This window comes from Oreochromis aureus, linkage group 18, assembly GCF_013358895.1.
Source record: "Oreochromis aureus strain Israel breed Guangdong linkage group 18, ZZ_aureus, whole genome shotgun sequence".
Lineage (NCBI taxonomy): Eukaryota > Metazoa > Chordata > Actinopteri > Cichliformes > Cichlidae > Oreochromis > Oreochromis aureus.
Window position 1 is genome coordinate 1,602,132 of NC_052959.1, and position 21,777 is coordinate 1,623,908.

The following is a 21,777-nucleotide window of genomic DNA, read 5'->3' on the forward strand; positions in this document are numbered from 1 at the left end:
CTTCGGCACATTAATGTAACTATTTTTACTGAATTTATTACACTTTTTTAATTTAATGGCACCTTTTGACATTTTCCACTTTTACTTTTGAGGGATATTTTCTAATTCTCTATGACTGTATATAGTTACTGTTTGAAAACTGGTGCAATTCAGTTTTGTTTTTATTTTGAAGCGAACGAGTCGACCCGGAAACTCTTTATTGTTAGCCAGTAAGAACTCTTTCATCGGTACAGCACAGTTTTAGGATAGAAATCTGTGACTCTGTGTTCCCCCAACGACGTTCCGGGTTGATGAACAGGATAGTTGATAGCTCTAAGAAGTATAGGTTTTGCTAGTGTAATACTGAATATCGTGCTACATTCTAATGGCACGCTTTACCGAGTAAGCAGTCGGTAGGTACCGTTTTTATGTTTGTAACCGTGGAGTTGGCTTATTGAGAAATGTCAGATTTTCCGGCTCTTTCAATGAGACTTAGCTCTCAGTCAGTTATTATACCGTAGCCCGAGTTCGCTGTTGTCATTTTGCTGATCAAATGTAGCCTCTTCCTATTCCCAGTAAAAAGGTGGTGGTGTTCTAGATACTAATGCTATGTAAAGTTGCTGTCATTTGATTTGATGTTAAAAAGCTGCTGGTGTTTATTAGAAATTGTAGTTGGTATAATACGTGCTATTTACATCTTTTCTGATCTGCGTAATCCACTGCGACTGTGTATTTGTAAATGTAGTCACAGAACTGAGTTAGCGGTGTCCTCCTATACCTCCTTCTTATGTAGCAGCCGGTGTTCTCTATGCAGTCTACCTGAGACCTGATCTGAGCGTCACTCGGTTGAGCTGGAGTTCTCGTGGCTGAGAGCAGAGCACTATGTCAGGCACTGGCAACCAGTCATGTCTGACGGGCGCGGAGGACACTCTCTCTCTCTTGGTATGCATCCTGTCCATGCATTACAGGCACCTAGGACTTGATAATGAAATCGAGCTTACCTAGAAACAAATGTGTTATTTATTTAACATCAGCTTTGGTGTTCATGCATTATTTTATTTTAAGACGCACACAATACAACAAATTTTCCATAATAGAGGGTTAGCACTGTTGCCTCACAGCAAGAAGGTCCTGAGTTCAATTCCACAATCAGGCCGGATCTTTCTGTTTGCATGTTCTCTCCCAGTACTCCTACTTCCTCCCACAGTCCAAAGTGCTTGGTGAATTGGTGAGTCATTGCCCATAGTGTTAGCCCTGTGACAGACTGGCAACCTGTCCAGGGTGTAGCCTGCCTCTTGCCCTTAGACAGCTGGGATAGGCTCCAGCCCCCCACAAGGAGAAGCGGAAAAAGATGCATGGATGGATTTTCCACAATATGTTGGCAACAAGTGGATAATAAGTCCCACAGTTTGAATAATGGGATGTCTCTCCAGCCCTCTTTGAGGCCCTCTCCTCCACAGAGGAGGCGTTCAGATTGTGGGCCCCACGCCATTCTAAATTTAAATGTAGATAATTTGTCCCGAAATGTAGTTGTTGTTACGATCTCACCTGGTATTACAAAGAGTGTTATACTATCACTATGTCACATGTTAAGTAGTAAAAAGAGCTTCTATGGTGTCAATCGCCTAGAAACTCTAGATTCTCCCTCAGTGGTATTTTATGTCCAACTGTAATGTTACATAACACTGTTAACCAGTTTTTAAAAGTAATGCTAATACAAACAAGAATGTGTTGCGTATTTTAAAGTTACCTATCCAGTAATTATTGAGATGTTTTCATCTGGACCAAAGTGATGGATGTTAGTATTGACATTCTGGTCCTGGTCAACAGGTGTGTTTGTTTCATGCATGGGAGGAATGGGCAGGTCTTGATCAAGAGGACTATCTGAGTGTCTTGGAATACCTGTTGTGGGTCTTCACACCCCTAGCCATCGTCTTCATTGTGCCTTTCCTCATCGTTATCTTCCTTTACCTCTCTATACTCTTCCTTCATGTCTACAAGGTACGTAAACAGTCCCTACAGTCTCAGTCACATAAATAGAGTAACACAAATCAAAGACCTTCACTGTTTAGTTATCATCTACAGTTCCCTCTATAATGTTTGGGACAAAAACACAATTTTAGTAGCTTTGCCTCTCGACATCTGCACAGTATTTATAGGACTGTCTGACTGAAGTGCAGACTTTCAGATTTAAGTAAAGGAGTTCACAGCTATTTTTTTTTTTTTACATAGTTCCCTATTTTTAGAGGGACAGTTGACTGGCAAGCAGTTTCATGGACAGGTGAGGCCTGCTCACTTGTTATTTCATAAAAAATAAACCAGTTGATTCAAAGTATTGAGTGGTATTTTATAGTTTTATATATGAGGCCTAAGTAGGGATGGGAATTGATAAAAATTTAGTAAATCCAGTTGCATAATCAATTCTCATTGAGACCGTCTCTAAGCAGTATGTCACAGACATTAAATTCATGCATGGTCAAATGTCTGTGCACACTGGAGGTGTTTCCCCAGTTTGTTGTGATCAGTGTTGGGATCATTACTCCAAAAAAGTCATTATTGCACATATAACACACAACACTTTTCTTCAAAGTAATGATTTCTTTGAACTGCTCTTTTTCCAGGTTTGGAAAGATTGTACAGCATACATCTTTCATTACTTTAAAAAGTAAAAATTGGGTGCACAAATTAGAAGTTATTGTGGATTTTCTCTAATTCAATCGGGAAAGTCTTCAACACTACTTTAGATAAATAATGGTCTCTCTATACTCCATGTAATGTCAGGAAGTTGGCAATGAGTCGTTTACTTTAACCTACTTACAATTAAGCCCATAATTATTCATACCCCTGGCAAATTTTGACTTAAAGTTACTTTTATTCAACTAGAAAGTTATTTTTTGACTGGAAATGACACAGGCGTCTCACAAAAGATAATAAGATGATGTACAAGACGCATCATTGTGGAAAAAAATATTTCTCAGCTTTTATTTACATTTGAGCAAAAAGTATCATGTCCAGAATTATTCATACCCTTCACAAACTGTCACAGTCTGTGGGAAAATCCAAAGTTCCATACCATTCCAAATAGTCAAAGCTGTTCTAAAGCATCCTAATTACCCTGATTAATTGGAAATAGCTGTTTTAATCAACTCAACAGGTGAAAAACAGCAGCTCTCTGCAGGTGGTCTGTGGACATTCATGGCTAAGACAAAGGAACTCAGTGAGGACCTGCAGCTGTGCATTGTGGCTGCTCACAAGTGAGGAATGGGCTACAAGGCCATATCCAAATGTTTTCAAGTTCCAGTGGCTACAGTGCAAAGTATTATTAAAAATACAAGATGTTCCGCACTGTGGAAAATCTCAGAGGACGTTGTCGGAAGCCAAAAATGAAACCTGTGCTGGCCAGGAGAATAGTGAGAGAGGTGAAAAGAATCCAAGGATCACCACCAAGGCCATTCTGGTGAATCTGGGCTCTGCTGGTGGCAATGTCTCAAGGCAGACAGTCCAACGGACACTGTTGGGTTCCACGGATGCAGACCAAGGAAAACGCCACTTCTCCAGGCACTTCTAAGGCATGCAAAAGCTCATTTGGCCTTTGCAAATGCTCATCTGGACAAAGAATAAGACTTCTGGTCTTCAGTGTTATGGTCAGATGAAACAAAAATTGAATTATTTGGTCACAATGATGTTGCCTTCATTTGGCATAAAAATGGAGAAGCCTTCAACCCAAAGAACACCATCCCCACTGTCAAACATGGTGGTGGGAACCTAATGCTTTGGGGGTGTTTTTAGCCAATGGACCATGGAACCTAATCACAGTAAACAGCACCATGAAAAAGAGCAATACATGAAGATTCTCAACAACAACATCAGGCAGTCTGCAGAAAAACTTGGCCTTGGGAACCAGTGGACATTTCAGCATGACAATGACCCAAAACATACAGCAAAAGTGGTGAAGAAATGGTTAGCAGACAACAACATTAACGTTTTGCAGTGGCCTAGCCAGAGTCCTGACTTGAATCCAATTGAGAATCTGTGGAGGGAGCTAAAGATCAGGGTGATGGCAAGAAGACCCTCCAACCTGAAAGATTTGGAGCTCATTGCTAAAGATGAATGGGCAAAAATGCCTGTGGAGACATGCAAAAAGCTGGTCTGCAATTATAGGAAGCGTTTGATTGCTGTAATAGCCAATAAAGGCTTTTCTATTGATTATTGAGAAGGGTATGAATAATTCTGGACATGATACTTTTTGCTAAAATATAAATAAAACCTGAGAAATATTTTTTTCCACAATGATGCCTCTTGTACATCGTCTTATTATCTTTGGGGAGACACCTGTGTCATTTCTGCTCAAAAAATAACTTGCTAGTTGAACAAAAGTAACTTTAAGTGAAAATTTGGCAGGGGTATGAATAATTATGGGCTTAACTGTACATCAGACATTTTTGACTATGCTTGTTGACATCACACCTTTTTTTTTAGCCTTTATAGGATAGAGACAGTGTAGATCAGGGGTCGGCAACCTGCGGCTCTTTAGTCCTTATATTGCGGCTCTGCATGGTTTGGAAAAATAAATTATAAGTATTTAACTGAAGTGTTTTTTATTTGTGTTAGTTCTTTTTTAAAACGTGTAGTTCTAAATTGGAAGATTATTGCGATCTTGAATAATAAAAATAAAGTTATATTTTATTATTTTCGTTGTTCAAAATAAGCGTCACACTCTATGAAGCCGGTATACCCGCCGAAACGACGTGCGTTTACCGAGACTTTCAGCCCCAGGTAGGCCTAGTATGGCGAACTGTAAGAAAAGAAAAATATCTGAAGAAAATACAACATTTAACGATGCCTGGGCAGAGTCATTTGTATTTACTTCTGACGAGAGCGGCCTACCAGTATGTCTAATTTGTGGCGTGTCGATCTTCGGATCCACATATGTATGTGAGCATCTATTCTCCACCATGAACTATGTTAAAAACAAACACCGCACACGCCTCACAGACGACAGCTTACAGTCCTGCGTAAAGATGAAAGTGACTTCGTACAGCAGACGCTGTGCGCAGAGGTTCAGGAGCAGAAGTCCGATTGTAAACACATCACGGCAGAACCGACGATGTTTACATGAACATGCTCTTCAGCATCTCTTTATTGACCACTTTTCACACACACAGCCGGCTGTAGCTTTCCAGCGCACAGTCCGACACATACAAACAAGAGCAGAGAGAGCAAGCCGGTGAGGCGTGATTGCGGATGCCACTAAGGTACGTCTGCCTCTCCTGCAGCGCGCCACTGCGGGCCACGCCCATGAAGTTAATATTAACCCGGTAAAATAAATATTATGCAGATATGTTGAAAATATTTATTTTTAATTTTTTAGGAGCATAGTGCTTTTTTCCAATTATTTTTAAAATTCTGGTCAAGGCTCCACTCCAGGAAGCCCAGAAGGCGATATAAGGATGACGGCTCACTGTTTTTCTTTTGCTACATGGATAATTGTAAGTTCAGCTTTTTAATTCATTTAAAAGACACTTTCAACTGGTTGACTTTATTTTTAGTTATTATTTTTTAAGGGTTGACAATGTGTTCATTACATAAATAAAATTTAATTTTCTCCGTCTTCTCTTTGCTGACCCCCGGTGTAGATAGACAGGAAGAGGGGAGACGGAGAGAGAGGGGGGAAGACATGCAGCAAAGGGTCGCTGCTGCTCTCGGGCCATACGGCATATGCTCGCCTGCTCGCCCGCTGAGCTAAACCGGTGCCCCAGGCTGTTATATTTGTGCTATTACTGTCTCTTCGATTTTTTTGTTGCAGAGAGACGTGTTAAACTGCAACTCTACTTACTGTTTTTTCCCCCAATTATCTGTAAAACGCACATCATTTTTGATCGCCACTGAGACATCCAGAACAGGAGACCATGTGGCCAAACATGTCACTCCCAGTCCGACTGGGGAGGTTGAATGTTGGGAAAACAAGGCTTTGTGAAACATTCAAAGCATTTGTGCCAAAATTGTATCGAAGTTTTGAAACAATCTGAAACCTCTCTCCACAGTGACACCTGCTGGCCAATTTGGCTATCCTCACATCTCGATAGTGCCATTCAGTGAACTGATGCAGACAAGCCCTGCACAATTTCAAACCCACTTATTATACCAGACTGTCAATAATTGTGATCAACAGAAGTTTTGGAGAAATTGCCCCACAAACATAAAAAGAAAAATACTGACACTGTTAAAGACAGCAAGCTGTGATTGTAAAGACCAATGTGCTTCAGCAAAGTTCTTATAACACTCATGAAGTTGTTTCAGCTGCTCACCAGAAATGAATTTAAAAAGTAAAGCATCCTGAGAAAAGAGTGCTGTGTTTATTGTAACAACCACACTGGTCTTCTCAAAGTTTGGAAGTTTTTTGTTGACTTTTAAGCTGTTACGAGTTGATCTCGTAAGATTTGTCCTATAAAAAAATCTAGAAGCTGGCATGCCATTATTTTTTTCATATTTATTTAAAAATTTTTATTTAAATGAAAAGACTGTTAACTAAAAACCTTTGTTACGTTTTTATGGGCGAATTCTGACCAATCGTAGCAGTTCCTTTCACGCCCGTGGACTAATACACTTTTAAATCAGCTTCTTCTGAGCAACATCTGAACCACAAAGACACTTTCTTTATTACGTATAGGTACTGTGGATACTGTGTGTCATGTGACATAGGCATGATGTTTAACTCAGTGAACCTGCATGCCTCCTATTTATGAGATATTTGCACCAGAAGCATTAGTGGTGACAAAATAGGGAAAAGAAAAGAACTTAATGAAAAAATTTGAGAAATTTATTTAAGAAATAGGTCGCCTGTAATTAATGGACATCAAATTGGCATCAAATTCTCCCCAACTGGAAGTCTTGAATTGGTTATCAGTAGCTACCCATCCAATCCACACATGCAAATAAATCGAACATTTGATGTCTATAAAATAAGTAATGTGTAATAATAAAAAATGACACAGGGAAATGTATTTAATACTTTGTATAAAAGTTGATAATGACAACTTCAGGCCACGTCCTGTATGGAGTAACTATTTGCATACATTTCCCACTATTTCCCAGGCTTGTCTGAGTGTTGTTCAGCAAATTTTAAATGTACTTCAGCATGCTTTTTCTTTATCAGTGGGGCGTGGTGAGCATACATACAGGCCATGGTGGTTGAGTGCATTAATCATTGTTTTCTTTGAAACAATAGTACCTGCTGATTCCAGGTTTTTCTGTAGCTCTCCACAAGAGCTCCTTGGCTCATGGACCAATTCAATTAAATTCAGTTTTATTCATATAGCGCCAAATCATAACAACAGTTGCCTCAGTGCGCTTTATATCGTAAGGTAAAAAACCCTAGAATAATAAAAAGAAAACATAGAAAACCCCACCAATCATATGACCCCCTATGAGCAAGCACTTTGGCAAAAGTGGGAAGGAAAAAGTCCCTTTGAACAGGAAGAAACCTCCAGTCAGGAAGGGAGGCTGTTTGCTGCAACCGGTCAGAGATGAATAATAAACTAATAATTAAATGCAACAACTCTCCTGATAATTCCTCTCACTGCCCCGTCTTACTCTTTAGATTTTATTGTTTTAGTGATTGGATACTCTACACTGCCAGTCAAACGTTTGAACACAGCTTCTCATTTAATGGTTTTCCTTTTATTTTTCTTGACTATTTACATTGTAGATTCTCACTGAAGCATCAAAACTATGAATGAACACATGAAATTATGTAGTAAACAAAAGTGTGAAAAAACTCAAACCATGTTTTACATTTTAGATCCTTCCTAATATCCACCCTTTGCTTTAATTACTGCTTTGCACACTCTTGGCATTCTCTCCATGAGCTTCATGAGGTCGTCACCTGAAATGGTTGAAAGCACTTGTTGGTCCTTTTGCCTTCACTCTGCGCTCCATCTCATCCCAAACCATCTCCACTGGGTTTAGGTCAGGTGACTGTGGAGGCCAGGCCATCAGGTCAGCACTCCATCACTCTCCTTCTTGGTCAAACAGCCCTGACACAGCCTGGAGGTGTGTTTGGGGTCATTGTGCTGTTGAACAATACATGATGGGATGGCATGTTGCTGCAGGATGCTGTGGTAGCCATGCTGGGTCAGTGTGCCTTCAGTTTTGAATAAATCCCCAACAGTGTCACCAGTAAAGCCCCCCCCCCCACCAGCAAACCATCAACTCCATGCTTCACAGTGGGAACCATCCATGTACAGACCATCGTTCACCTTTTCTGCATCGGACGGCGGGTGGAACCAAAGATCTCAAACTTGGACTCATCACACCAAAGCACTGATGGTCTAATGTCCACTCCTTGTGTTTCTTGGCCCAAACAAATCTCTTCTGCTTGTTGCTTTTCCTTAGTCGTGCTTTCTCAGCAGCTATTTGACCATAAAGGCCTGATTCACACAGTCTCCTCTGAACATGTAGAGATGTGTCTGCTGCTGGAGCTCTGTGGCGCATCTATCTGGGCTCTGATCTGAGCTGCTGCTAACTTGTGATTTCTGAGGCTGGTGACTCGGATGAATGTATCCTCAGCAGCAGAGGGGACTCCTGGTCTTCCTTTCCTGGGGCGTCCTCATGTGAGACAGTTTCCTCGTAGTGCTTAATGGTTCTTGCGACTGCGCTTGGGGACACATTCAAAGTTTTAGCAATATTTTGGACTGACTGACCTTCAGCTCTTAAAGTAATGATGATCTGTTGCTCTTTCACATCATTGCGTTCTAGCTCAGCACTGACGTCACCTTTGCTCTGTGGCTGATTTCATTTCGTGTTTTCTCATTTTTGAGATATAAGTTCCAACAAGCCTGCGTTCCAAAATGCTGCAAAGTTTCAGCTTGTGGCCTTCGTCAAGGTCAAGATAACGGCCGCGAAACAAAATATGTCATTAAAGTAATAGTTGTTCTTTACACTACTTACAAGTGTTGCTTTAACGTCTTCAGATCTTATCCATGCATGTTGGAAGTAGGTGAAGCTCAAATGATTTTCACTGTATTTTCACGATGTCTCATTTTTTTTATAACATTAATTTCAATCGTTGGGAACAAACATTGCATTAGTGGTAAAGAGTTTATGACGCTTTTTGTTGATGAGCAGGTCAGCTGATTTCATGTGCTCTAGTATTTCATAGCGTAGTATTATTTAGGACATGCTGGAGTGTTTTTGTCAAGCAAATGTCTTTTGCAGATGAGGGCATTTTAGGCAACCTATTTACTGATTCGTAAATGTCAAACATTTGTATAATTGTATAAATTAGTGTCTATATTTGTAGATAATTTCATTACATTGTAGATCATGTTCACTTATGTTATAAAAAGTGAATATTGATGATCTCCTGAAAGCGTGACCAGGTGTTAAAGTTCTGCTTACGGATTTCTTCTACCAGAGGAAGAATCAGCTGAAAGAAGCTTACTGTAACAACCTGTGGGATGGAGCCAGGAAGACCTTAGCTACTCTGTGGGACGGACATGGAGCCATCTGGCATGGTAGGACACCATGGTCCTTCATTTATGTTGACACAATGCTCTACTACCACTGCTAGAAGTAATAGCCTCCCTTTGGTTAAAGCCAGCAATATACATGTGTGTATATGTTCTTAGTCATCTAAATCATGGTAGTCCTGAGTGCTTGAAAAGAAGGCAGCCAGGCTTCTTTTTGGTTTGTGAAGGAATGTCACCCCTCGTCCAACAGGCTAGTTCAATTCTAACAGCTGATGGAGAGCTTCGTGTAGCCTCTCGTGGACTTGACACCAAACTGCAGGTTTAACTTTCTGTCCTCGTGAATCCCAAGAACAAAACACCCAAACACAAGTTAAACAGTGTGGTGTATGCTCTGCAGTCCAGTGAGGAGTGTGTAGAAGCGAGAGCAAACAACCACTCTGCAAATGTTAAGCCAGCCTAATAGGACAAGGCTTAGCTGTACACTTACAGTCTGTTCAGATTACCAGTGTTTGAATTTTAGAATATAGATGCACCAGTTGACTCACCATCGCTGTGAGACGCTGTGAACAACCATTGTTGAGGCCACATGGTGGCTTTGCAGACGATGTAGTCTTGAGATCCCTTTCTGGATGAGTCCTGTCCAGACCTTGGCTCATATGACCTCAATAACTCACATGATAGCAGGGTGGGGCATAATAGACCACACCTTGGTCGATACCTTGGCTCACGCAATGACTCGTGTGATTAATAGTGGGCCACCAACCCTCAGGTCCACAGTTAATACCTGAGACTCTCCATCAGTTGTTTTAGAACTGAAGAATCAGAACCTTGCAGTGGTGAAACCTCTCCACCAACCAAAAAGTCTTTTTTTTCCAAACTCTGAAGATGACAATAAAGTACTTACCAAATCTTTAATGCAGCACCATCTATGCATAATTTATTTATCCCTAATGTTATCTGGCCTGTGTACTAGGGTATGAGATTCATGGTATGGAAAAGATTCCTGATGAAGGACCAGCTCTGATCGTGTACTATCACGGAGCCATTCCAGTCGACTACTACTACTTCCTCGCTCACGTTATCATTCAGAAGGGACGGACCTGCCACTCTGTAGCCGACCATTTCCTCTTTAAGATCCCAGGTACTGTACGCAGGACTGTTTGACCCATGTGCAAACATTAACACGGAGCACACACTAAACACTTTACCAGAATCACTGTGTGGTCATTATTCCCCAAATGCTCTTAAACCATGAAACCACTTGTAGGGTACTCACTCAGTTTTTGTTTTACTTTTTAGCTGAAAAAAACAAACAAAAACCAAAATTATATAATTTTCTTAATAGAAAATTTTCATTGAACATACAAAGAAAGAAATTATGTTAGCTATCACCAGAATCTTTGCAGATCGAGAAGAGGAAGAAATTGTGGAGTCACTTGAGATAAAATATGTGTTCTTGATCAAAATTTCCAACTGAGGTCCGAAGCTGGAGAAGATACCGGTGTTACGTAAATAACAACCTGTACTAAAGAAGTCAACACCGAGCAAATGATTATTAATCAGTCGCCATTACATCGCATGCATTGAAGCTGTGTTGGCCTACAGATAAACCACAGGTGAAAAATGTGATGTTTGCATCGCTGGACTGGGCGGTCCTTTGTGATTGGCTGATGCACAACAAAGGAGCTCCACAGACAGGGACTGCTAACCTCATTGCTGTTCGCCTTTTATGCCGCAGACTTTCAGTACTCTGGGTCATGCTAGCTACAAAAATACTGTGACATTTGTATTTTTATCTAACATTCACACTCAATGGATGCACTGGGAATACTTTGAAATATGGGCATAGTATAGTAAAGTATTGGTGATTACCTGTGACCGTCTGTTCATTACTCTGTCGTCCTGTCTCATTACTTTAGGTTTCAAATTGCTGTTGGAGGTGTTCAGTGTGATCCATGGTCCTCAGGAGGAGTGTGTTCGGGCTCTTAAGAACGGTCACCTGTTGGCGATTTCTCCGGGAGGAGTACGGGAAGCTCTGTTTAGTGATGAGACCTACCCTCTCCTCTGGGGCGAACGGAAAGGCTTTGCCCAGGTCGCCATTGATTCTCAAGTGGTGCGTTGTTTCAGTTTAATGTAGTCACATTTCAGTACAGAGCGGGTAGTGTTTGAAATGTTTTTGAACCATCAACAGGCCACAGCAATACAGTTCCTGCCCTATTTGATTAATACTTTATCACTGACCATAGCTAGAATAAATCACAGAGAAACAAAACAAACAAACAAAGCTGAAGGCTCTGCCTCCCACGCTGCTTTTAAATACTTTAGGAACCACATGTAAACCAACAGTCTGAGAGTGAAGTGCTCTAATGGGGTGATACAGTACTACAAGGTCTTTAAGATGAGATGGGGCCTGATAATTTAAGACCTTGTCTGGAGAGGGATTTTAAATTCGATTCTGGATTTAACAGTGAGCCAATAAAGAGAACCCAGTATGGACAAAATATGCTTTCTTTATCGAGTCCCTGTCAGTGCTCGGGCTGAATTGATCATTGCACAGAACCCTGTCTGTGCTGTCTATTAGATAGATATGATACAAACCACTGCAGTGCAGTACCTGTAATACCTACAGCATGTTCTAATCGCTCTAATAGGATATTATGGTCAACAGTATCGAACGCAGCACTGAGGTCTAGCAGGACAAGCACAGAGATGAGTCCACTGTCAGAGGCCATAAGAAGATCATTTGTAACCTTCACTAAAGCTGTTTCTGTGCTGTGATGAGCTCTGAAACCTGACTGAAACTCTTCAAATAAGGACTGCTCAGGACGTCTTTGAGCAGACTTGTAGGAAGGGTCTAAAAGACACGTTGATGACTCGAAGGAAGTCATTATAGAAGTTAGATTAGAGATTAGATGAAACTTTATTAATCCCTCGGGTGGGTTCCTCCGGGAAATTCAGTTTCCAGTAGCACAGCACCGACAGATGTTGCATGTTACAGATACAATAAGGGCAATGAGAGTAAGGATATAAGCATAACTATACCATATATACACATATAATATAATATAATATAATATATTATATTATATAATATATATAATATAATATAATTATAATTATATTATATTATAATATTAAAGTTAGCTTGATCAGAATAAATAAATATCAGTGGTATTGAAAGTTGCTGTATTTAATGTTACATCTGTGAGATGGTTGTGAGTAAGTTTTTCTCTAATGGTTAAATTTAATTTGTGAAGATGTTCATGAAGTCATTGCTCATTAACATTAGAGTAATGCTTTAAGCTCAGACTTTCTGTCAGCCTGGCTACAGTGAGGGAGAAACCAAGGCTTGTTCTTATTTTCTTCAATCAGTGATGAATAAGAAGATGCTCCAGCTTATAAAGTCTTCCCAGGCTAAATAAAGATCTTCTTACAATGATTTATGTATGTATGTCTGTCCCCCTCCAGACAAGTTTATAATGAAACTTGTTGAAACAAATTATATATATTATGTGTAGCAGCCATTACATGTAGATGGACACTGTTGTTTGCAATTACATGCACGCATATCTGTGAACCATTCATCATACATATATTTAAAATCTATAACATTTAATTATAATAATTCTGTGATAGAATAACCTTCTCTCTAATCATCTCTTTGTGTTGCGCTCTCTGTTTTTCAGCCAGTAATTCCAATGTTTACACAGAATGTGCGGGAAGGCTTCAGATCTCTGGGAACACTCAGTAAGTTTTGAAGAAATTTCAGATTTAGCCATGACACTTACAATATTACTGCAGGAAAACACTGCTGGTGTTTCAGACGTAGGATCTGGTCTTCCTGCTCCTGACTGGGTTTCCCCTAGTTTCCTCCCACAGTCCAAAGACTGTGGTTAGGTTTGGTTAATTGGTAATTATGAATTGGATGACAATGAGATAAAATAGTTAAAGTGTACAGACTAAAGCGCTGTATCATCAGATGTGCCCTGAGTGCTGTGGGTGGATGTGATTTGCTGTGGCAGCCAGATTGGACCTGGGATGTGAGCCAGTCTGTTCCCAGGGTTAGGGACACATGTTCAAGGGAGCACAGCACATATTTGCAACCTATCAGTGAAAAAGACTTAAAGGCCGTCATTTATCGTAGTTTTTGTATTGCTGCTGTGTTCTGTTGTAGTATTCGGGTACGGGAAATTGAATCAAAATAAGATGAAGTTTGTTGTAATGAAGCGTCTGACCCGAGTTATACTCTTCATTAATCCTAGTACAACACTGTGGAGCTCACCGGGGCTTGATCACAATAATGATACTGTGCTGTATAATACTGTATTTTCATACATTTTATTTCTATAACACCGAGCCACATCAGTGGTCCTCTCCACGCACTGCTGTCTGAGCTCATATCTAACATGCTCTTTCTCTGGATGTGTCTGTCCAGGATTTTTCCGCTGGGTCTATGAGAGATTTCGTCTCCCTATAGCTCCTGTTTATGGTGGATTTCCTGTGAAGTTTCGAACCTTCCTTGGGGATCCCATCCCATATGACCCCAACATAAATGCTGCTGAACTAGCACAGAAAGTGAGTAAGCTTTTGCTTCCTTTCATTCTAATCTCTACTTTCAAATAGTAACAGCATGGCAGTGCTTTGGTTTGCACATCAAGGTTCTGGATTTGAACCTTCCATTTCTGCCTGTGTGATCTACTCTGGGTGCTTGGTTAAGTACTTGCTGGGATGAGGAGCAGAGAGAGCCGGTCAGATTGTCCTAGATGAGGCAGGGGTGTCGCTTTGTAGGCCTGCTTAATGTCACTGTTGACATAGTCCAGTGTCCTTTCCCCCTGGTAGGATATTTAACATGCTGGTGTTGTGGTAGCATCTGCAGAAATGCAGTTTATCACTAGCCAGTGATTTTCAACTTTTCAGGCATCCATATTTCAGTGGTCCTGTGTTTGCTGCAGTGTTACATTTCTGTTTTTCACTGATGTTAGTGGAGCTTGATGTTGTCTTCTTCTGTCCATCCATCCATGCATCTCCATCCATTATCATCCGAAGGTGGCTAAGCAGAGTATTTTCTAGTTCCTTCCCAGGCGTTCCCAAGACAGACATAATCTCTCCAGTAGATTCTGGGTCTGTCCTAGGACCTAGGCCCAGTTTCCATGTTAGACAGAGCACCTCCAAAGCGAGGTACATTTTGGCCTCAGATTTAGATGTGTTGTCCATCTTGGCTAAGCACAGTTCATTCTCCTCTGACCTCTCATCAGCACAGGGTTTCAATCAACAGAAGTGCTGCATACTTTTTCATGTGTTTCTTTTATGGTCACATTCTGGAAAAAAAAAAAAAAAACCCACCAAAAAATATAAAAGTTCAGCAATTTCAGAAATACTCGAACCATCTATGGTCAGGGTGACATGGCCACAGAGCAGATTTTTGATGTGAACTGAGCTCTTACAGGATTTCATACATGCTAACTCTTCAGGGAGTGTAGGTCATACCCAATGAGTGTAAAAAACTCGTTGGTTATAACTATAGATGGACCGATCCGATATTACGTATCAGTATCGGTCCGATACTGACCTAAATTACTGGATCGGATATCGGCGAAAAATAAAAAATGTAATCCGATCCATTAAATATCAAAAAAGCATCTCACAAAACTTGCGACACGGCGTAACTCGGCTCATAACCGTAGCACGTCGGAGCAGTGTGCTCAGTGATAGAGCGGCTGTGTGTATTTGTAGCCTCGCTACCAAACCAGCATTTCATCTCCGAGGAAGTTATCCCAGAGAGAAGTAAAGCAAGTGTGTAAGTTCATCTCTGAATGTTTGTAAAGCGTTCCCATGTTAAGCTTAACCACCGATATATGGAGCGACTGCCTCTCTCTCTCTCTCTCTCTCTCTCCCTCTCCTGCTGCTACTTCAATCCTGAAACTGATCAATGATCAGCTGATCGGCTTTTCTGTCGCAAGTCCGTCTCTCTTCTTTGTTTTTGGCCCACTTTGCACCAGAAAGAGGAAACCAGCGGCTGAACAACAGCAGCACGTTTAACCTTGATAAGCTGTTGTTAGAATGTATTTAATATTACTTTCTACACCAGGATCCTTTTCTCGTAGCTGACGGCTGGTAACTGTGCAGGGGCGGATCTAGCAAAGTTTAGCCAGGGGCCGATAGGGAATGAACAGGAAAAGGGGCACAAAGACATACTTTTCTTTCTTATTCTCATTTAAAATGTCGAGCTTTTAATAAATAATTATCTGAATCTTACACCCAAAGTTTTAATCTGATGTAAAATGTATAGAAGTCCATTACTGTATATAGTAACTGTTAAGTCTAATATACCCTAGTAAGCTATAGTACTTTTTCCTTTGGGAAGGTACCATCTGTGCAGTCTGCAATTCTGTTGAAGAAAGATGTTGAATCGATTTAATTATTCTTGAAAAATAATTTATTTCTGTGCATTTTTTTTCCACACTGCATCAAATTAAAGTTGATTACATCGATTAAGCATCATGAGGTGGAGGGTGGGGGGTGGTTCCCTATTTTTTTTTTTTTTGCTGGGAGTTTGCAACCCTATTAGTTAGGTTGCTTATTATTTCTGCTAAGTACTCTTTAAAATACCAGAATAGGGAGGATGGAGTAGGTTTAAGTTTATTAGATTGATCAGTGTTGCTGAACTATGAAATATTTTGGGTGCAGTGTATTTTTTACATGCAGGTATAACAGAATAGCTTTAGTGTTGTTGTTTATTTAAACTGGAGTATGAACTTATACAAAATGCAGCAAGAAATTAAAAAAAACAGTTTTATTGATTAAAAAACACAATATCGGATTCATATCGGTATCGGCAGATATTCAGATTTATGATATCGGTATCAGACATAAAAAAGTGGTATCGTGCCATCTCTAGTTATAACTTAATAACTGATTAAACTAAACTAGTTTAGTCAAATCCTGTCTCCCCCCCACCCTGGACCCCCACCAATTCGCATACCCCCAGAACAGGAGCACAGAGGATGCAGTCTCCATCGCACTGCACTCTGTCCTCTCACACCTGGACAACAACAACACCTACGCCAGAATGCTGTTTATAGACTTCAGTTCAGCATTCAATACAATCCACCCCTCACAACTCATCAGGAAACTGACAGACCTGGGCATCAGTTCCCTCATCTGCAAATGGTTACTGGACTTCCTGACCAACCGCCCCCAACATGTCCGGCTGGATAACCGCTGCTCATCAACAATCACAATGAACAGCGGTGTACCACAAGGCTGTGTGATGAGCCCTTTCCTTTACTCCCTCTTCACCCACGACTGCAGACCTGCTGATGGTTCCAACACCATCATTAAGTTTGCAGATGACACCACGGTGATTGGCCTCATCAGTGACAACGATGAGACCGCCTACAGGGAGGAGGTGGATCGTCTGGCTGAGTGGTGCGACACAAACAACCTGCTGCTTAACACCGAGAAGACTAAGGAGCTCATCGTGGACTACAGGAGGAATGCTGACCCACACCCACCCATCCACATTAAGGGGACGGCTGTGGAGCGTGTGAGCAGCTTCAAGTTCCTGGGAGTCCACATCTCCGAGGATCTCATCTGGACGACCAACTGCTCCAAGCTGGTCAAGAAGGCTCACCAGCGCCTCTTCTTCTTGAGGACTCTGAGGAAGAACCACCTGTCCTCAGACATCCTGGTGAACTTCTACCGCTGCACCATCGAGAGCATCCTGACCAACTGTATAACAGTCTGGTACGGGAACTGCTCTGCCTCGGACCGGAAGGCGTTGCAGAGGGTCGTGAAAACTGCCCAGCGCATCGCCGAGCACCACTTCCTGCCATAAAGGACATCTACAGGAAGCGGTGTCTGAAAAGGGCTGGGAAAATCATCAGAGACCCCAGTCACCCATCACATGGACTCTTCACCCTCCTGCCCTCTGGGAGGCGCTACAGGAGCCTCCGGACTAAGACCACCAGGTACCGAACAGCTTCTTCCCACAGCTGTCAGACTCCTGAACTCTGCCTCCTGACATCTGACTCACGTTAAACTCATGGACTGAACATACACACACCCACAACCACTAGCACTTTATCACTATCACAATTATCCACATATCTCACTTATCTTAACTGCACTACTGTATAGCTCTGTGTAAATAATCATTCTGTACATACGATAATTTTTAATCCTACAACTGTTTATAACTTGCATAGTTCACATTTCTGTATAACTGTATATCTCAGATTTCTGTATAGTTTTTTTCATATTTACATCCTGTACATAGCCTGTACATAGCTTGTACTCACTACAGCCTGTACATACTTATAGTTATAGAATATTCATAACATACTTCATACCGTGTACATTATAACATACCATAATAGACCCATTTCTGTAATATACTTACATATCTATATTATTGCTAATATATATTGTAATATATCTATATCACGGCTAAAGCACTTCTGGATGGATGCAAACTGCATTTCGTTGCCCTGTACCTGTGCATGTGCAATGACAATAAAGTTGAATTCTATTCTATTCTATTCTAGTGGAGGATGTTTTGCTTTTCCACCAAACGTTAATTTTTGAACAATGCAAAAAAAATCTCTGTTTGTTTTCTTTACTCTGAAGGTGCAGCAAGCAGTCCAGTCTCTGATAGACACACATCAGCAAATCCCAGGGAGCATCCTGAGAGCCTTGTTGGAGAGATTCCACACCAAATACAAAGCCCACTAACATCAGTGACACTACAACAGAGACAAACTGTCCAGTGTGTGACCAAAACCACGCTTCAGATGGCTGCAGCCTGCACAGGTTTGGTGCTGATGTGCATCTGAGGCTCCTCGATGTTTTTATTGCACAGCTGTATTTTTGTTTACATAGACTCCCTTTTATATATATTCATATTCAAGATGAATCTGTTGAAAGTTAGACTTTATGAGATTCAGTCAGGTTTCATAATAATATCTCTAAAAGGACGGAAAGAAAAGCAAATATTTATTTGAACTTAGACACAATATTGTGACATTAGATGTAGTTGTTTTATTTTGTGGGATAAAGGCAAATGTATTTATTTAAAAGTGCATTTACATCAACAAGAGATTCATAATGATTTTTAATAAATAAATGTGTTTTGTTGTCGATGCCTTTTGAGTTGATCAGTGATTAGTTTAGACCAATCAATCAATATTTTTTATACAAAAGGAATGGGGTGGGTGCTTTATGATGACAAGAAAAAGCTGAACATTAATGTTTCACTACAAGTCCACATGCACACGTCCACCAACCATTGAAGTACTGTATCCTTCTCAAACACTCAGGTACTGCAGTTTATGAACCTAACATTGAATGATTTCCTGTAACATATATAAATGGAAAGAATCCACAGTAACATGCAGTTCTTTGAGGAAAGCTGTTTTGTTTTTTATGTTTCAGTACAGCTGAACACTACTAGCTACAGGCGAGTATGGATATACAAAGAAAGGACGCAAGGAAAGAGTTCTTAGTTTCTTTCTAAGGCTGGTACAGTATTTCCTTTGTATTATTATTACTATTCAATCTTAAATAGAAGAGCTAAAAAAACAAAGCCCTAATGATTTAATTCCCCCCAAAAACCTTAATGGGAAAATAGATCTTGGTGCTGGATGACCTCACAGGAAATGACAAATCGGGGATCCACCTGGAGGGGGCGGGCGCCCGATGACCAGGCCTGGATTTATGGGGCCTAACAAATGACATGTAAACGCCACGCTGTTGGTTTCTATGTTGCTCATTTTTGTCTTCCTACACATGAGCAAGGAGCTTTTTCTGAAACTGGAGATCAATGGTGATTAGCTGGTTTTCATTTATTAATATTGGGACGAATATGTCATCTGGACTTGGACAAACAAAATTGGACAAAAGTAGAAATGTGAAATCTGACTCCCTGACTCGGAATGTGAAACTGACTGCTTCCCAACAGATAGACTAGGAAAGGTGTTTGACTGGAAAAACTGTGCTAAAGTTCCAAAGCAATGACTGATTATTAGAAAGCAAAGTGCAGTGTTTAAAGATGATGACGTTGAACATGACTGTGTTTGATTGTTATTGTAAAAAATCCAACATTGCTAAAAACAGCCTGTTCTAACTATTGATCATATCAGTGTGCACTCTGCATGTCAGTTTGGTGATATCAGTTTTACCCCTGAGTCTTAGGTAATTTGTAGTATTATTAACTAATCATTTGTAATGTAAAGTCAAATTTGGTTGTGGTTTGGAGATACAGTTACAGTTTGTGTGTTTGTGTGTAATTGCTGTATTTTTCCATATCTAAACATGTGAATATTGTGATTCAGCAGATCTTTTGTCACACGCGTGTCACAGCGTCACTGCCAGCTCAGAGACATGATGCAGAAACTGTTTCTGCATCGTGTCTCACTGGAGCATTAATGTCTGCACACTGGTTGCCTTTTCCATATTGATGTCACTAGTGTTGAGATCTAACATGTATTTTTAAATTATGACAATGTAAAGTATGTGTTAAACTTTTAAATACTGAGAGCTACTCCAGCCTGTTAATAAATGTCTTTACTGAGATGTTTCTTTGTTTGTTATTTTAGGAATGGTTTCTTTAAAGTCAGAGTTCAGAGTAGTTCATAGCACAGAAAAAGTCAGACGATGGATTTATGTTTTTTTTTTTTTTTTTATTACAAGATCAATAAAGAAGTAAAATACTACTATGAAACTAGTTGTGTTGCTCCACAGCAAGTGGCCCAACGCGTAAAAGACGGCAAAAGCACTGCATGCATCAGCACGGCGATCTGTAACTTAAAGCAAGGCATGAGCATAATGGAACTGGTTACCTCAGACGGAATGTCCCTCCTACTTTACTCCCTACTTTCATTTACCTGTTAGGTTAGGGTCCTACAAACAGGTCCACAGCATAATCTGTGCAGGAGCAGCAGCAACAGTTCCAGATGGGATCATCCAGCCACAAAGGTTTCTCCTAAAGGGTAAACACAACTTTTAGCATCGCAAGCAAAACTTTTTTCAGTGACATACCTCTCCGACAGAGAGCTTTGAAACCCACATCAGTCACTACTCACACCAGGACCCCCCCAACATAGTGAATGCTTTATTTATCCCAGAGGAAACTGTAACAAATTTAAACAAACAAAAAAATGACAGAGGGGCAGTTCTCAGACCCAGGTCTCACCTCGGGTTCAGCTTTTATTATGGTTCTTAGAGTCAGTTTTTATTATCGATAAAGCCTCCTGTGTGTCACATGTGTGGAAGTCTGAGTGTCTGGTCCACGTCTTCAGCACAAGCGTCAGGAAAACAAGCTATTTGGTAAAGAAATGTAAACAGTTTTAGATACTTAAATTATTTTAACTTTACAAACAAAAAAATAATTTCAACAAAAACCAAAAACTACCAGGGTCTATATCATTAGCCCCCCCGATGTTCTTTCTGCAAACATGGCCTAAGAGATCTAGTTTCATCTGAGAGGATGCTTCCTGTCTGCATAATCTTTCTCCAGGTTGGCTGGAAGGAGACTCTTCTGCAGAGGTGGAGATTTTCATTGTGTGCAACCTTTTCTGCGCAGGCTTCCAGTGACTCTTTGGTTCCCTGCCTCTGCCAGGCTTGTTCTGTACTGTGTGGCTCTCTTTGAATCTCTTGATGATCCTTCTCACTGCAGCTCTTCACACTTGGAAATACTTTGATAACTTTGTGCATTCATCTCCTGCAGTGTGAGCATTTCTCAAGGTAGGTTGGCTCAAAAGATGAGCCAGACATACATTTAGACTCATGGAAGTGTTCGGGGATTTTTTTTTTTTTTTTTTTGTAAAATGTCTTTTGCAATATCTTAGTTGCAATTAATCTGAGCAACTCTGCACACACCAGCCCGGTCCTCTGCTGTCCAGCCCCTTGGGTTAGGAGGTTAGTTGTGTAACACTGATGATGGTGATTTGATTTGTGATACAGGCTCCTCCTGGAGAATGTGCCACAAATGAGATCAAGACTGAGTCTGAAATGAAATGAACAAACGTGAGGCCAGATAAATGACCACAGTGTACTTTATTAACTGAATTTTGGTAGTTTGTGTTGCATTAGATTCAAATAAAAATTTACAAAAATCTCATATGTACAAAAAACTCATTTTGATTATTTTTTTATTATTCTTGAATGATTATTTTTACAATAAAATGTACTTTTCCCCCATTGAATGCTTTCATCACACAATGCAACGTACTGAAAAGACCAATATTACTTTGTCTTAAACATGTTTTTTCTTTTTATTAAATACACCACATACACCACATTTATCTTTTTTTCCTCTGTGTTATACTGT

At 40.4% G+C, this 21,777-nt stretch overlaps 1 protein-coding gene across 11 annotated transcripts; it reads left to right on the plus strand.

The window, feature by feature from the left end:
• Window positions 1-212: 212 nt before the first annotated feature.
• On the plus strand, window positions 213-20,021 carry tmem68 (transmembrane protein 68). 11 transcript variants are annotated; one of them, XR_005609150.1, is made up of 11 exons: window positions 213-392; window positions 773-921; window positions 1,810-1,980; window positions 9,395-9,494; window positions 10,423-10,590; window positions 11,369-11,562; window positions 13,136-13,196; window positions 13,885-14,024; window positions 18,078-18,766; window positions 18,882-18,968; window positions 19,078-20,021. XR_005609150.1 is itself a non-coding variant. In XM_039602721.1 (9 exons), exons 2-9 carry the CDS (start codon window positions 862-864, stop codon window positions 18,180-18,182), a joined length of 999 nt encoding a protein of 332 aa, XP_039458655.1. In that variant the 5' UTR covers window positions 213-392; window positions 776-861; the 3' UTR covers window positions 18,183-20,021. The 11 variants fall into 11 exon arrangements, 2 of the variants coding, with proteins under 2 accessions (XP_039458655.1, XP_031603389.1); XR_005609152.1 differs by having other exon boundaries at window positions 18,078-18,260; XR_005609153.1 differs by having other exon boundaries at window positions 18,078-18,260; window positions 18,887-18,968.
• The last annotated feature ends 1,756 nt before the right edge of the window (window positions 20,022-21,777 follow it).